This window comes from Limulus polyphemus, unplaced genomic scaffold (assembly GCF_000517525.1).
Source record: "Limulus polyphemus unplaced genomic scaffold, Limulus_polyphemus-2.1.2 Scaffold1512, whole genome shotgun sequence".
In the NCBI taxonomy this organism is placed as follows: domain Eukaryota; kingdom Metazoa; phylum Arthropoda; class Merostomata; order Xiphosura; family Limulidae; genus Limulus; species Limulus polyphemus.
Genome location: NW_013667122.1, coordinates 235,525 through 252,337, shown reverse-complemented (window position 1 = coordinate 252,337; position 16,813 = coordinate 235,525). Strand labels below are relative to the sequence as shown.

General features: G+C 34.6%; 1 protein-coding gene across 2 annotated transcripts in view; it reads left to right on the top strand.

The window, feature by feature from the left end:
• LOC106463904 (serine-rich adhesin for platelets-like) overlaps positions 1-16,813 on the top strand; it is a 66,568-nt gene that overhangs the window by 7,313 nt on the left and 42,442 nt on the right. For both annotated transcript variants that reach the window (XM_022391541.1, XM_022391542.1), the window contains exons 3-4: positions 3,093-3,313; positions 8,020-8,288. In XM_022391541.1, the coding sequence (XP_022247249.1) occupies positions 3,093-3,313; positions 8,020-8,288 (490 nt within the window). The remainder of the gene's footprint in view (positions 1-3,092; positions 3,314-8,019; positions 8,289-16,813) is intronic.

Here is a 16,813-nt window from a genome sequence, read left to right as displayed (position 1 = left end):
GTTGAATGAATCATAAGTGGACAGTATAGGTCGTAGGGGACAGTCCTGTTTGTGTGGTTTAGGAATGCCATACAGTTGTGATGTGCGTGAATCAGTTTTAAGTAGATAAAAATAAAGATCGTCAGTAATTAAATTATCTTTTTTCATTTGTAATAAAGTTCTGTTTAGTTGTTTTTCGTGTGTGTTTGTTGGTTTATTTGGGATGGCTTTGAATTTCTTTTTATCGGAAAAAATGTCGTTCATTTTGTCGATGTATTTGAATTGTTCATGATGATAGTGGTGTTGCCTTTATCAGCTTTTATAATTTTAATGTTAGTGTCCCTTTTAAGATTATAAATGGATTTGATCTCGTTACTTGTGAGGTTACTTTTCAGTTTACGGGATTGGTTGACTATATTGGCAGTCTTGTTTGAGAATTCTTTAAAAAAGTTCTTTAAAATACAGTTTTTGGGGAACTTCGGGAAACCACATTTTGTAGTTATCTGTGATAAAAGTCTGTTGGTTGATGTCATGGATTTCTTCTTTCTGTAGTTGGAGGATGTTTGAGGTAGAGGTGGTCTTTTGTTCTTTTATGTAGCGGGTCACTAAAACGAGGAAAACAGAAAGGGGAATAACAACAGAATATAATAAGGATGAAAACATTTTGATGTCATTACAACATCATAGAATTTGTCTCAATTATTGTGCTATTACTTATTTGCTTTACAATTTATGTATACTAGTTACTGTTTGTCATTAGTAGTTGAATCACTTTAAAATACTATGCTACTAATTTTAGACACACATAAATCTAGAAGAACATATAGTAATTTGTTTTTAGAAATACACAACAAAGTTCATTAATGTGGGACAAAATTAATTTTTATACTTTTCATGAATACTGTTTCATTTATGTTTTGAAATCTTATAAGGTTAAAACAAACGTAATAATATTTTAATTACTTTGATAGAATTGAAAATAGTAAGAATCGGAAGTCCTAATTTCAATTAAATCATTATTTTCATCACAACTGATTTACTCATAATTTCACTTAGTTGATTATCTTCCTGACAATCAAAAACAATAATGGTTGGAGACGGCTTCAATGGGTAATGAAGAAAATCTTTAATATAAGTTTAACATAACAGCAAATGTACAATGTTGCGACAAGGTTTTGTCATCATCAGATCTGACTGGACACTCAATGACACAGAACTTCAACTTCTAAACAAAGGCCTCAACTTTGCCGTCAACCACAAAACAACTCCATGCCTAGAGTTCAAGGCGTGTCTAGAAGATCTAGCCAGAAGACACACACATAAGATGTTTCAGAAAAAGTAATAGAGGTAAGGAAGAAACTGTTTGATGTGGCAAAACATGAGAGAAAGAAGGGAAGGAAGTTATGTAAAGGTGAAATTTGATAATATAACAACTGAAGGACAGGAATTGAATGGGAAGACAGTAAGAAAGATTTGGTCATTAAGAAATGTTAAGAAGATCTAATAAAAGGAGAGAGAGAATTAGCTTTTAAAACTGACAAAAGAGAGGAAGATTGGCAATGAATTAACTAAAACTAAAGGAAAACAAAAGAAAATGGAAATGTTAAAATGGAATGTTGCAGGAATAGTTAATAAACAGAGTTTTGTGAATATATTAGTCATTATTGTACAAACATGACTAAAACAGAAAATGAAGAAGAGTTTAGAGGAAAAATGTAGTTCAAACTTTTAGTGGAGTAACAAGATGAATAGAGAGAAAAATAAAGGAAGAGCAAAAGGTGAAAAATTTTTGGGGACAAGGAAGGATAATGAATGGTTGGAAGACAGAAAATGAGGAATGGAAGTATAGGATGATAATATGTGTGTTTATACACACACACACACCTTCAAAAACCTTTTATTTTCTTTCTCTCTTTCAAATATCACTGTTATAGGCTGTGGTCATCTTTCTTGTTTTCTTTCAACTTTATATATTCTTTCCACTCCTTCCAGTTCAGATCCACTACTTTGTTCAATTTTTAAACTCCTCTGTATCTTCCCATGTTTAGATTCTTCTTCTTTGGTTCTTAAAATACTAAATTCTTTTTCTTTTACTCATAATTTATACTTTTCTGTCCTTATTGGATATAATTCTGTCTCAGCTTTTAAATCTTTTAACTCTTCAGGCAATTCCTTTTTTTCTTTACTCCATTCTTCTCTTTCTCTATCCGCTATATTTTGTATTTTGTTTATTTGTTTCTTGATTTTCTTCCTTACTACTTTTCACAACTTTCATTATTTGTTCTAATTTATTCCATGTATTTTTCTGTTTCTTCTTCACTTGTGTATTCTATTCTTTCCTTATTTCTTAGCCTGGTGTAATGTTAGGGAGCTTGACTTACAATCTGTGGATCACGGGATCAAAATCCATTGCTCAAAATGCTCATTGTGGAGTCTTTATAATGAGATAGTCAATCTCACTATTTGTTGATAACGAGTAATCTTCGAATTGGTGGTGTGTGGGGTTGACTGTAGTCTGTTGCTTCAAAATTAGAAAAGGCTAGTGCAGATAGCCCTTTAGTAGCTTTGCAAAAAATTTCAACATCACTAACACCTTTATTTCTTTTCTGATTTTATTGCTCCAGCTGAATGAAATTTTGTTATACTTTTCTTAAATACTTATCTAGTTTTGATAAATGCCCTTCTTCCTTTCTGTAATTTTCTTATTTCCATCTTTTTCTCATTATTTGCTAATTATGGTTTCAGTCAGTTCATTACTTTCCACTAAGTTTTTACATTCATCATCATTCATATCTTCTTTTATTAACAAATATTACTGTCACAGTCATTGTAATTAAGTATAATGTCAGTGAAATAACATAATTTATAGAATACTAAATCTAATGAAAAAGAATTAAAAAGTAAAATACAGGAATAAGGTGACCTAAGAAGGGTTCCGATAGAGATTAGAACATGATTAAGTATTAAAACATTTTGGTAATTGAATAAATTGAATTACATTATCAATTGTGCATATGAAGTGTTTAGAACTTAAAAAATCATTCATTTAATTGAAATAAAATGAGATAATTTTTAGAGACCTTTAATCCTGATATATTGTTTTGCCTTTGAAGAGAAACAGCCCTGGTAATTTCATCTAAACAATGGGCTGATGTAAACCCTGAACTTATACAACAAATCCTGGAGGTAATCAAGGATTGCAGCCCCTCTATTGCTAAAGTGGTCGATGAAGCAGGTCAGCTGTGCGAGATGCTATCCATAGCAATTCAGGATTCTTGGGGAATGACATTGTTACAAGAGATGCTGAAGAGAGATTGTGATTCTAATAAAATTGGTTGGTAGAAAAAATTCTGATATTAAATTATCAAGATAATTCTAATTATTAAGTTTGAAATTAAAAATATTTTGCACAGATGTGATACTATGCATGCCAAACATCATATTTTATCTAAATATGTCTGATAATAATTTGACATTACTCTATATAGAATTGAACTGAATAAACTTCAGATTATTTTGATTAAATTAAGATTTTAATTCCCTATTTATGGCTCCTGCGTAGATTTTTAGGTGTAACTCTTTGCTGAAGACATCTTCAGGAACTACCCAAAGAACTTTATTGATTTTGTTTTATAATTGTGTTATATTTAGAAATTGTTTTAACTCGGAACATTTTTAACACTACATACAATAGTTGTTTTTATTTGCTGTGAGGTTAATTTCAGTTATATGTTATAAAACTATACTTTTGACACTATCAGGCCTTGTTTATGCCCACTAAATTCAAATTATTTGGTTGTGTTACTGTGTATTACCTTTTTAATTCAGATGATCATTCTGTATCAGTAAATCTGAATTTCTGGCCATCTTGTTGGATGAGTTTTTTTTTATTCTCTGTTTCATCTTAATTATTTTCTGTTAAGTTCATTTAAATCTCACAATTTTGTGAAATATGTTACCAAAAGTGCTTTAAATTTCTGTATGACTTCCAAAATCTATATTCATTTTCTTTTAATAGCCCACATCAGGTTTTGGATTTGTCAAAAGAAAACCTCTTAGACTTATTAAAAAATAACAGTGCAATAATTTATTCGAGATAGCACTTACACAATATATTACCAGTGTGAATGATATTAGTAGGGTTATTTACATTTAAAGTGCTTTGTAAAAGATACAAAAATATTAGAATGTGTCATGTGCATCACATTTTCCAATGTGATATCTTACCTCCACTCTCAAAAAGCCAGTATGGAATTCTAATCCATCTGCATTGTGCATTTGTTTGGCTGCCCATCATTACTTTTGGGGCATAACATGTCAGTGACTTGGTACTTGAGTCAGGGACAGTTGGGAACAGACTCTTTCACTTTACCCACATATGGAGGTTGTTTCCAAAGGTCTGGCCCTCCGTTTCCTGTTGTATCCCCATCCTACCCCCCCCCCCCTCAGTGGGATCCCGTTTCATGCCAGCATTTGTTGAAGCAGTTCAAGGTTGCCATCAAATGAGGAGATCCTTCTCATCCCAGGTTTTAGTCTCATCTGTTTATATGGGAGACTGGCACCCAGTGATCAGTTTATCAGCTCTAAATTGCTTCCTCATTGTTCCTAAGTTCACCATGAAGTCTGAGTTAACTCTCCATTGGGTTTGCCTTCCAGGTCTGTGAATGACAAAAGTCAATGTGCCAGATGCATATTTCCTTCATTTTGTTCATCACGAGTGTGTTTTTCAGTGTCAGGGGGCTTCCGGTTTGCCTGGCATCGGCTCCCTGAGTTCTGCCGACTTGTCCAGTCCTTCACTTGACTGCTTCATTCCTGGGGCCTTTGTTTCCTCCATTACATGGATGACTGGCTCCTGCTGGCATCCTCATGGACCGAATCTGCCCTCCATACTCAATTTCTTCTTCAGGAAGCTCCCAGGATTGGTGGGCTCATCAAAATGGAGAAGTTATTCCTCACACCTACTCAGTTTCTGATTCATCTTGGTGTGTTTTTCAATTCACTTCTCAGTCAGGTCCTTCCTTCTCCACTTTGGTTGAGAGATATAGAATGTCTTATTTGCGAGGTCTCCTCCTCACCCTCTTCTACTGCATGAAAGGTTCTATCTCTTTTGGGTATGAGGGCTTCTCTTGAAGCCCTCATTCATCTTAGTCGAGCCTACATGCTCCATTGTCAGTGGGCTTTGATTGAACAATAGCGCTTTGTTTGGGATTCCTTGGATGCTCCTATTACCATTCCCTCTTCATTACTGACAGTCTTTGCGTCGTGGCTGGATTGGACCAATACTACTACAGGGGTTCTTCTTCCTCTGCCTTATCCAGATTTTCACCTTTTTACAGATGCACACCTCTGGTTCTTTGTGACTGGTAAGTACTCAGTTTCTTTTTCTTTACATTGATTATGGATCCCGCTCTGTGGCAAGTGGTGCCACATCAGGCACATTTAGTCTCAAATCAGCACTGTTCATCCTATGACCATGCTAGATGACTATAATTTTGAGACTCTTCCTACCACGGACCTGACGTACAATTCCAGATGCAGCCAGGTGTTAGTTGATTACCTCTGTCCAATTGTCATCTCTGCATTGATATCAACAATTCATACATGACATATCATCACATGTCACAGGTTCATGTTACACATACTGTAGAGATGGGGTGTTCCATATGGCTAGTCGAAGTAATATTTCATGGTCTTTTGCTTCATAAACGTGTGTTCTAGACTGTAAGGTCTTGGACTTACATGGGTAAAGCAGGTAGAGATTACTGCCCATCTCTGTTGCTCCATTGTGTTGAGGCTTTTCCTACCATGGACCTGATGTAGAATTTCAGACGTTGCCGGGTGTTGGTTGATTGACTCTGTCAGTGTGGTGGCTCTGCTTTTCAAAATAGGGTATCGTGGTCACCCATTGCACTGTCTCCAGTGCTGTGGCCCTCTACACTCTCCAATGCACTTTCCACCCTTTCTTCTAGTGGAGTATGGGAGTTCTTGCCACTTACCAGTTCCCAGCCATTCCCAGAGAGTAGGGTGGTGGCATTCTGCTAGTGTTGATGGCATGATGTCCTTCCTACTACAGACCTTATGTACAATTCCAGATGCCGCCAGGTGTTAGTTGTAGCACTCTCCCATGTCTGTATATATATTTTGCAGTTTGCCTCTCTGGCTGAGGAATTCCTTTTTCCTACCATCCTCCAGATGTCAGTTCCCAGTGGATCTTGTGTTGGTTGGAAGCTGGACAAAACACATAAATTCCCATATGTGTAAGGCTGGGTACCTTCCTCTTACTGCAAAATGGATGACACATTCCCAATGCTGCCAAGTTTTGGACCAGAGATGAATGCCTTCTGAGCTTTCCTTACTTTCTATCATCTGCTGGATGTTGGTTTCCAGTAGATCAGGTGTTGGTTGTGTTGGAGATGGGTTCTTGGTATGGAAGCTCATCTTCCTTCCCAGTACCCATTTTTGAGGTGAAGGGCAGAGGACCCTCTTCCTACTGCAGACCTGATATACAATTCCAGATTCCACCAGGTATTGGTGTATGGTCTGCTGTGTCCTTGCAACTCAACACCTGGGGGCCCTTCCTACTGATAATTTTTTCAGGATCCTCCATGTTTCCGTCCTTTTTTGTTTTGGCAACACATTCTTGAAGGGCGAAGAGCATACCTGGCTGAGTAATGATGCAGTGTACCACTGGTGTGTTATTTTTAATTCCTTACCACATCTCATGCTCTTTGTTTGGGTGCTTTCTAAAGGAGTATCGTATTCTCACCAACACTCCACCAGTTCAATGTGGGATTCTAGCTTTTTATGAGTGGAAGTAAGATATTGTATCAGAAGTTGACATTTTCCTAAACTGAAAATGTATTTCCAATAGATACTTACCTCCACTCACATTTCCCACTCGTCTTCCCCACTTCCAGTGTATTGTTTGACTTGGTCATGACCAATCTCGAAGGGATTAACAAGTGCATTATTAGAGAGGGTGTTAGTTACAATAGGGGGTAGTGTCACACTCCTATTTGTGGAGAGTTGTTGCATGATTATCTGTATGTAGATATGTAGAAAGAAGTGGGAGTTACAAGGCTAGTGGCAAGCAAAGAATTTGGGCCAATAGAGGGAAGTACTACACGAGAAAGCTTTTTTGTGAGAAGGGGTATCTATCGGAAGTACAATTTCAGCTTAGGAAAATTTTAACTTTCTCATTTGTTAGATACTTAAATGAGAATTGCATATTTGTGGAAGGAGGTTAAAAGAGGCAAATTGCAGGGCCATTCTGCCATATATTTAAAACTTTTAACATCGATACACACTGTACTGTAATAACAGTTGTTGTATGTTTCACAATTTATCAAAAACATACTTAGATGCTATTTCTCAGAAGAATTAAAGTTTGTAAATTTTCTCAAAATAATTGAAAGCTCTTACAGTCATAAATCGTTTCAAACTCCTAAGACTGAATAATATGTGAGTGCTAATACAATAATTTAATGTATTGAATCTTTATATTCAGAATATAATGTGAAACCTTTAAAAGGTGTGTTAGGTGCATACATTTTCACTATTAATATAATAAACATCTTTCTTGATAAATTTGACTTATTATTAGTTTATATTCAAGTGGTTTCTATAAAATGTTTTCATGTTGCAACTGGTGGTTTGTGATTAAGTCTCATCATGTCATGCAAGTTACACCACTCATCTTGTTCAATTCAATCTAACTTAACCTGTGTTTTGTAACAGAAAGTAAGATGTCTGCCAAATACATACAACCCTTATTTTTAAACTAGAGATATCAGTTTAAAAATATACAAATATTACTAACAATGTATTGCTAATAAGTATAAAAAAAAAATGCAAACTTGCAAAATGTGCCAATATCAATAAATGTAATATAGTACATTTGCTCTTACGTATATTCCCGTTTTAAGCCTATCTTACATATTAGTATTTCAGAGTAAAACATTTAGCATATTATATGCATCTGCGAACTTGTTACTGATATGGACTGTAGAATAAATTTTGGAAATGTTTTTTTAAATCCAGGGCCTCCACCACTGGATATGCTATTGAAGAGGATAGAATGTTTAATTGCCAGAAACCAAGACGATGTAGCATTACAGCTGTGTCAACTATGTAAGAATACTACCAACCAGAACATGTTTAACTCTATGGATAGTTTGAATGAAACTATTTCAGGAGGCTCAAGAGAGAATGATCCACTACAAAAAGATCAAGAAATGAGGGTAGCCATTTTTAATTGGCATTTACTTCTTCTACATCGAATGGGGAGAGTTTCGGAATTAGTCAGAGAGGTAATTCAATACAATTTACTATCATCCTGTTAATTTTTACGTTTCTGTTTATTGTGTGTGTGTGTATGTAAAGTATTTTGATTTTTATTGTTATTTTACTGCATGTACAAGTGTATGGTGTCATAACATTTTTTACTGACAGGAATGTTATTTATAATGTAAGATGTGTAACACTGAGTAATAAGCAAGGGGAAGCTTTGGCTCCATTAAGTGATGGCCACTCGAATATATCTTTTTTTTTTTAAAAAACTAAAACTACACTTAATACCGATATTAAATGGTCCTTAGATCAGTGAATGTGAACAAAATGACAAAAATTGCTGCACAATTTTTATATCTGTTGTTATTACTCAGTGTTACACATCTTACAATAACATGAAATTTACTTATGCTGCCTAAGTTTTCATAAAATTAAATGAAGCTTCAAATTTAGTGTAGATGGGACGTATGGACGGATGTCGTGTTGAGCTAAAACTTCTACAAAGGGTTCAGTGTATTATATTAAAGTTTTACATATCTACAAATTGATGCTTTGGGGCTGAATGTGGAAGGATTGGTTAATTGCAGGTCTATGGATTTCTGACCCTCAGTGGTTGTCCTTCCTTTCATCTGTTTGTTTTCTGTCTTTTCCTTCCTCTTGTTTCTATGAGGGAAAAACCATGATTGGACTCCTGTCTTCATCCAAACATTTGCAGTCTCATGTTTGTACTTAAAGATCTCTTAAATAGGACACAGTTAGGTTTGATTGAACAAGCTTTTGATTCCATAACACAAGTTGTATGTTGAGAATCAGCGTGCTGAGATGGTGTACGTGAAGACAATGTTCTTCCAAATAACCAGTGCTTCATGGACTCCTCCCCTCTCATAGTAGTCACCTATCCCTCCATCAACATAAAGAAAACTGGTGTGTGTGTGTCAATGTATGATTAATGCACATCTCAGAGTTAACCATGCAGAAGGTTTTATTTTAGAACACCATGGATGTTACCCCATGGTTACAGTTAATTTAGTGTTTTGCTGTCAATGATGTGTGTGTTTACTTCATCATTCTGCAAACTGTCTTTGTCTCAAGTACTTGGTTACAAAGAGCATTGGTTTTTGTTTGAATCACATGGAGATAGGCATGACTGCTGTTCTATTACACAGGTGGTGGAAGCTATTTTTAAATACAGTTACTGCTGGAAACAGCACCAATCTAGGCCACTAATGTTACTAAGTTCTTAGTGCACCTTCATCCGTGTGGATACACCTTGAATGTTGTGTATCTTCCAATTTGATAAACTTTCTACCTTTTAAGTTTCAGAAGCCCAAGTTCTCCATGAAGCATAAAGTTAAAACTTGCCACAGACTGTCTCACTTTACACAACATTATTTGTAAATATCAATCCTTTAGTGTTCAAGGAAGCATTCTAAATCAGGCCATGTTATTTTTTCTGTACATCATTTGTTTAAGTATATCATTGAAGTATTTTATCATCATGGAAGAACTACTTGACTTTTTGTTGTTGTTTATGACTGATATGTTTTGATTGGTTGCTGTTAAAACCACATCTTCCCATTTAACTGTTTTGTGACACATTTTCTTTAGATTACATGTTACTAAATGCTACAAATAGTGGCTGATTTTCATGCCATGAACCTGGTTCACTCATTTTTTAATAATCAAAAATACATCTTTGAAGGCATATGAAACAAGTACGAATGATAGGCACTGGTGTATTATTTAAAATCAACATTTTATATTTACACATTTTATGTTCAAAAGCACGCGTATTTAGAGGACACTGAAACAATGTACCTGTAGAATCTACTTTTAAAGTGGAAGTCATTGACGGCTTCAATAAAAACTGTAAAATTGTATAGGTATATGAACCATATTATAAATTGTGATGAAGCAATTTTTTTTTTAAACAGAAAATGTACTTAGAACAGTGTATGAAAATAAACTTAATAAAAAAATATCGTACATATATTTTTATGATATATGAACAATAATAACATTTTAGTTGTCACTAAGTAAAATGAGGAGCATTATTATACTTGTAGTTCTTGTAGTGTATTAATAATCCCAGTTTTGGCATCTATTGTATGACATGAATAAAGATTTAGATACTTATTTGTTTGAGTCTCCTTCCAATAAACAGTAGTGGTTTTACCTAGATGAAGAACTTAAACATTTTGAGAAGGTTTTCAGGAATAATGGTTATCCAAAGAAAACAATTCACCATATGTTATATGGTTCACTTGTCTCAAGCACTGTTGAACCACAACCTGACAATCGCAATGAAAAGAAAAAAGCATTTTTCCCTTATGTACTAGACCTAGGGGAAAAACTTCATAGGATAATGAATAAACTTAACATCACTTTAGTTTTCTTAAGTCCTCTTACACTATGAAGGTAAAATCCCCACTTCCCAGTCATCTCACAAAGAATATGGCTTATAGCACTATTTGAGTGTAATAAACAATACATTGGGGAAACACAATACCTGTTACAGCTAAGGTTAAAAAAACACCAAATGTAGAAAAGTCAAAGAAGCTATTGGCATCCAAGCACAAGACAGTGGACCACCAGTGGGTATTAATCAAAACAATGGTCAATAACTACTTAGTACTGCACAGACATCACTTATCAAAGACATAAAACATACTATTTGTCATGGTTTTGGTGTAAAATTAAACCTTTAATTCTACAATGTATTATTTGAAGTATGAACAATTTATTTATTTTTCTGTATAATACCTAAAATTCTATTTTCTTTATATTTATTAAATTGAAGTAATCAATTTATCTTCTATATTCATCATAATTCTATATGGTTAATAACTTTAATACCAGATGTCAGTTATTGTTATGATTGTTGCCTAGATACCTATTTTAAAGCAATGTTCCACAATAAAAGAATTGTATAGTTCATTAAATTGTTGCCTGATGAAGGCTCCAGTAAGAGGGCTGAAAGCTCGCAAATAAAAGTATTTTAACATAGAGAAAAGTCAAATTCGATGACGAGGAACTTACTTTGAGACTAATAATGGCTGGAGACGGCTTGAATGGGTAATGAAGAAAAACTTTAATATAACAGCAAATGTACAACGTTTCGACAAGGTTTTGTCATCATCAGCTAGAAACATTAGACCCCATTTTAAAATTCCATAGGCAAAATGTGTGATAAACGTAAATGCTGTATTATCAACACTGACATTAAATACCCGCGATCCGTTGCGGGGTTCCAAATCCCCCTAGTAATCCACAGAGGCCCCAGTGCACCGATCAAGCTCCTCCAGTATCGTCAGTTTCTTCTATAGCTACTTCAAGGGGGTCCATGCTCGAACAAAAGCCCCATTTGGAGCGTGGTACCCTAGCATGTTGCCAAGTTTGGTCTTGCTAGCCTGCGAATGGAGATATGAACATAGTTTCAAACATGAATGACACCCCCGGAGGCCAAGAATACAAAATATGATACCAGATTCGGGTTCAACGACCCTGAAAAATGGAGAATATTGTAACGAAAGTTTTAACAATGCACGCTTGAAAGTTGTTGTAACTCTATGTGTTTCCGTCTTTGTATCACCTATTGACAAACTGCTCAGATGGGAATTTTATTTATTTCCACAATCTTAATAAAAAATTCCAACTGGGGGCTAAAAAAACGACAATTAGGGATAAAGTTTAGATTTTTAAAATTATTTCATATAAATCAAATGTTAATAAAACTTATATTAAAAGAAACTTTTAAACCTCGTGGAGAAAAACTCGTGTGGATACATTACACATATAGCCCATTGTGTAGCTTTGTGTTTAACTTCAAACACACTCAAAAAAACACATGTCATGATGTCGCGCTTTTTTGTGACAGTACGCGATCATACGAAGGGCATTTGAGTATTAGTTCAAATGTTTACTATGATAATAATTACTATAAATGATTCGCTCAGAAACGTTTACAATTTTCGTTTGGCTGCCCCCCACTTTTGTTGTCGCTGCTTAGGGTAAATAATTATATACAGATTTACCCCTATATTTCTTCTATTGGCTATGCCACTATATATTAATGGCTTGTTGATAGAGTGTGGACGTGATCCCTCAAAATCCGTCAGAAACCAGACATCTGCAAGTTGTAACCTCTGGTTGATAAATCATAAATTCCAAAGTTGTAATGAACAGTTTTCTACGTTTCTTGTGAAACTTCAATGATGTATCTACTTCAGTTTTAATAGCATATAACTGTAATCCATCTTACAGCTCTCCGGTTTTAATCATATCTGTGTATAAATTCAGTCTGTGCCAATTCATAGGATCATATCCTGTCTTAAAAACATCTGTATTTCTTTACTCTACGATGTCCGAGAAACGTTGTTTTTTTGTTTTTTTTTATGATAACAGTTACCGTAATTGAGTCACTCAGAAAATTTTTACAATTTTTCGTTTGGATGACCCCCACCCACCCACCCACTTTTGTAGTCTTTCCGGAAAAGTTTGGGTTTCGTTATGTGACACAGGCCAAAGAAATTGAAAACAGTTGTCCAACGACCTATAGCCCATCCACTTTTTAAAAAAGGGGGTGGGGAATTGCCCCCACTTTTAGTAGCCTCTATATCATCTTACACAATATTATACACAGAATGGTGTGCCATTGTAAATATTTGGTCATTTTTATGATCAATGATTATATATTAATAAAGCAACTTGTAATAATCTGTAGACATTGGAAGATACTATCCACACTGGGGATGTTGACCTGAATAAAACCATGTTTGAAGAATTTCTAAGTTAGGTTTGCAAGTTTTGTTGTTTTTTATTTGCTTGTGTTAAGCTACAGAATGGGCTATCTGTGCTCTGCCCACTGTTATAAGCCCTTAGACTTACTGCTCTACCACTGGAGGGTAAGTTTGCAAGTACTCCTCACCCACTTTGAAGGACGACATGTGTTAACCCTCACTCCCTATAAAATCAAAGATTTTAATTTTTGTATTTTTACATACAATGGTGATTATATAAGTTTACCGAAAAGCTATGAACGTCAACAGGCTTTAGTACCATTGAGATAAATAAGAGATAGATCGTTTCAAAAATACAAAACTTTTATATTTTAAAATGTTTGTTGATTGGGTTTTCGGGGTTAGCCCTATAAAGTTTCACTTTTCTAACAGCTTTCACTTTGAATACGATTTAAACATAAACTTTTTTTGTAAAACATTTCTTACACTGTTTTAAAGACATTCATGAGCTATTTTGTTTACTAATAACACCAGAAAACAGTTTATTTATTTTATTTATGATGTCTGAGGTAAATTGGCAAGTAGTAAGAGGTGACACCTCAGATATTCAAGTATGGTTTTGCTCTAGCAACAGATGCAACCTCAGCTATTCAAATATAATTAGGGTCTTAGCAATAGATGAAACCTCAGGTATTAAAGTATAGTTAGGGTCTTAGTAATAGATGAAACCTCAGGTATTAAAGTATAGTTAGGGTCTTAGCAATAGATGAAACCTCAGGTATTAAAGTCCAGTTAGGGTCTTAGTAATATATGAAACCTCAGGTATTAAAGTATAGTTAGGGTCTTAGTAATAGATGAAATCTCAGGTATTAAACTACAGTTAGGGTCTTAGTAATAGATGAAACCTCAGGTATTAAAGTATAGTTAAGGTCTTAGTAATTGATGAAACCTCAGGTATTAAAGTACAGTTAGGGTCTTAGCAATAGATGAAACCTCAGGTACTAAACTATAATTAGGGTCTTAGTAATAGATGAAACCTCAGGTATTCAAAGTTAGATTGATATTTTGTTAATTTAATAACAATTCTCATCTATGCCAAATTGCAAAACGTATCTATGTCAGTGCTTAGTATCAGGTTTAGTTGATATCGTATTCAACTAACACCACTTCTGCCCTATATCACCTTACACAATATTATACACAAAACAGCGTGTCATAATAAATATTCGGTGTCGTGTTCTAAACAGTAACTAAGAGATCAAGAACTTCATTTGTAATGTGTCGTATCAGATTAGGTTATTTATCAAGTACGCTTAGGCTCTTAGCAACATATGATACCTCAGGTATTCAAGCATAGTTAGGCCCCTAGCAACACATTATCTTGTACAATACCTCTATATCGGCTTGCAGTAAATATGAACAAAGTATATATTCTTCTTGAAAGTCTGTTATGCCAGTTACAAAATGTGTGTGTGTACGTGGAATAGTCAAAATAAAACACATTTATTGACATAGAATCCTCACTGTCATATCCCTTTCCACATCCACAAGCAATCAATATGAATATCTATTTTAAACTATTGTTTATACATCACCAAATAAACGTCGTGCTGGCTTGTCCTTCATCTTTTTGTTGTTTTGATTAAAAGAATACAGTCACGTGTTAACTTGAGGAACAGCCCAACTAGTATTATTTTGGTTTTATGTTGTAAGCCAACATTTCAAGTAAACAATCCTGTTATTTACTTTGAGCTTGTATGCGCTGCTAAAATTGTGCTTTCGCAACAGTGACAAAACGTAGTTTGCTAATCTTATGAAATTCTAAACTTGATGGCGAACAGTTTTTTTCTTTCTGAATATGTACAACAAATATACACAGAACAGTGGATCATTTTAAATATTTGGTATCATGGTTTAAACAGTAACTATGAGATCAAGGATTTCATTTGTAAATTCGTTTATAGAGATTAACAAGGGCGTCAGAAACTGACAACCCTAACATAAGTTACCCCAATGCTATATCTTCGACCATAACGTTACTACTGTGTGGGAATTGTGATAAAACACTGTTGTTACTAATATCAGTTAAACTTAGCAACGCTAATAACGGGTAAAAAAAAATCAAACCATACGATGTATAGAGAATCCTATAAACACGTGATGTAACTCCCCCAAAGCTGAAAGGGCACGTTCAGTACAAGTGACTGTTCAGGTACTAAAGTATAGTGAGGCCCCTAGCAACATATGATATCTCAGGTATTCCAGTATAGTTAGTGCCCCTAGTAACATATGATACCTCAGGTATTCCAGTATAGTTAGGCCCCCTAGCAACATATGATACCTCAGAATATGTTGCTAGGGGCCTAACTATACTGGAATACCTGAGGTATCATATGTTACTAGGGGCTTAACTATACTAGAATACCTGAGGTATCATATGTTACTAGGGGCCTAACTATACTAGAATACATTTTGCACATCTCTATATCGTTTTGCAGTAAACATGAACAAAGTTATGTCAGATTCATTAAAGTTTTTTTTTGTTTTTACAAATAAGAAGATCGAACTTAAAATCACGTCTTTATGCTCGGACTAAAACTTAATCAGAACTATAAAAATTTCTTTTTGTACTTCCTCGGATCCTGAAGCTGAAAAGATTGGAGGTCCAAAAATTCAAGTTCAAACTCATCTCTAACACAGGTATAGAGGTATGGGCGGACCTTAGGACCAAAATGTGGGGAAGGGGTTAAAAAAATCTGACTTAATTATTTTGAATGTCATGTGTGTGTGTAATATTCCACAGAAGAAGAAAAAATTATAGGGAGCAACTACTCCCCACTTGCATCTTGTAATCCTGTCTATGTACAGAGACTTGCTGTACGACATACTGGTTTTGAATACATTGAAATAGCTCTCGTTAACAGTAAGAGTTTCATGGAGTTTCTTTGTAAAGTGTTCATCACCGAATGTGATATATATATATAGCAACTGTGTCAAATATAACAAATACAGGTATGACATTTTTGTGTAAATGGTTCAGTTGCGTGATGTCTGCTTCTTTTATTTGTTAAACTGCTAAGCATGTGCTTGACACACACACACATATTAGGGTTAAAATCACGACTTTTCGTTCATTGAATACGTGCGTATGATTATATGAGTCAGCTTATCCATAATATATCACACTATGGTTGGGATTAGTCTTGCTGTCAGTCGGTAACATCAAATAATGTTAGAGCAGGAAAGAGTGTTGGTTTATGTACTTTCATGTAACGTTAGAGCAGGAAGGAGTGTTGGTTTATGTACTTTCATGTAATGTTAGAGCAGGAAGGAGTGTTGGTTTATGTACTTTCATGTAATGTTAGAGCAGGAAGGAGTGTTGGTCTATGTACTTTCATATAATGTTAGAGCAGGAAGGAGTGTTGGTTTATGTACTTTCATATAATATTAGAGCAGGAAGGAGTGTTAGTTTATGTACTTTCATGTAATGTTAGAGCAGGAAGGAGTGTTGGTTTATGTACTTTCATATAATGTTAGAGCAGGAAGGAGTGTTGATTTATGTACTTTCATATAATGTTAGAGCAGGAAGGAGTGTTGGTTTATGTACTTTCATATAATGTTAGAGCAGGAAGGAGTGTTGGTTTATGTACTTTCATATAATATTATAGCAGGAAGAAGTGTTGGTCTATGTACTTTCATATAATGTTAGAGCAGGAAGGAGTGTTGGTTTATGTACTTTCATATAATGTTAGAGCAGGAAGAAGTGTTGGTCTATGTACTTTCATATAATGTTAGAGCAGGAAGAA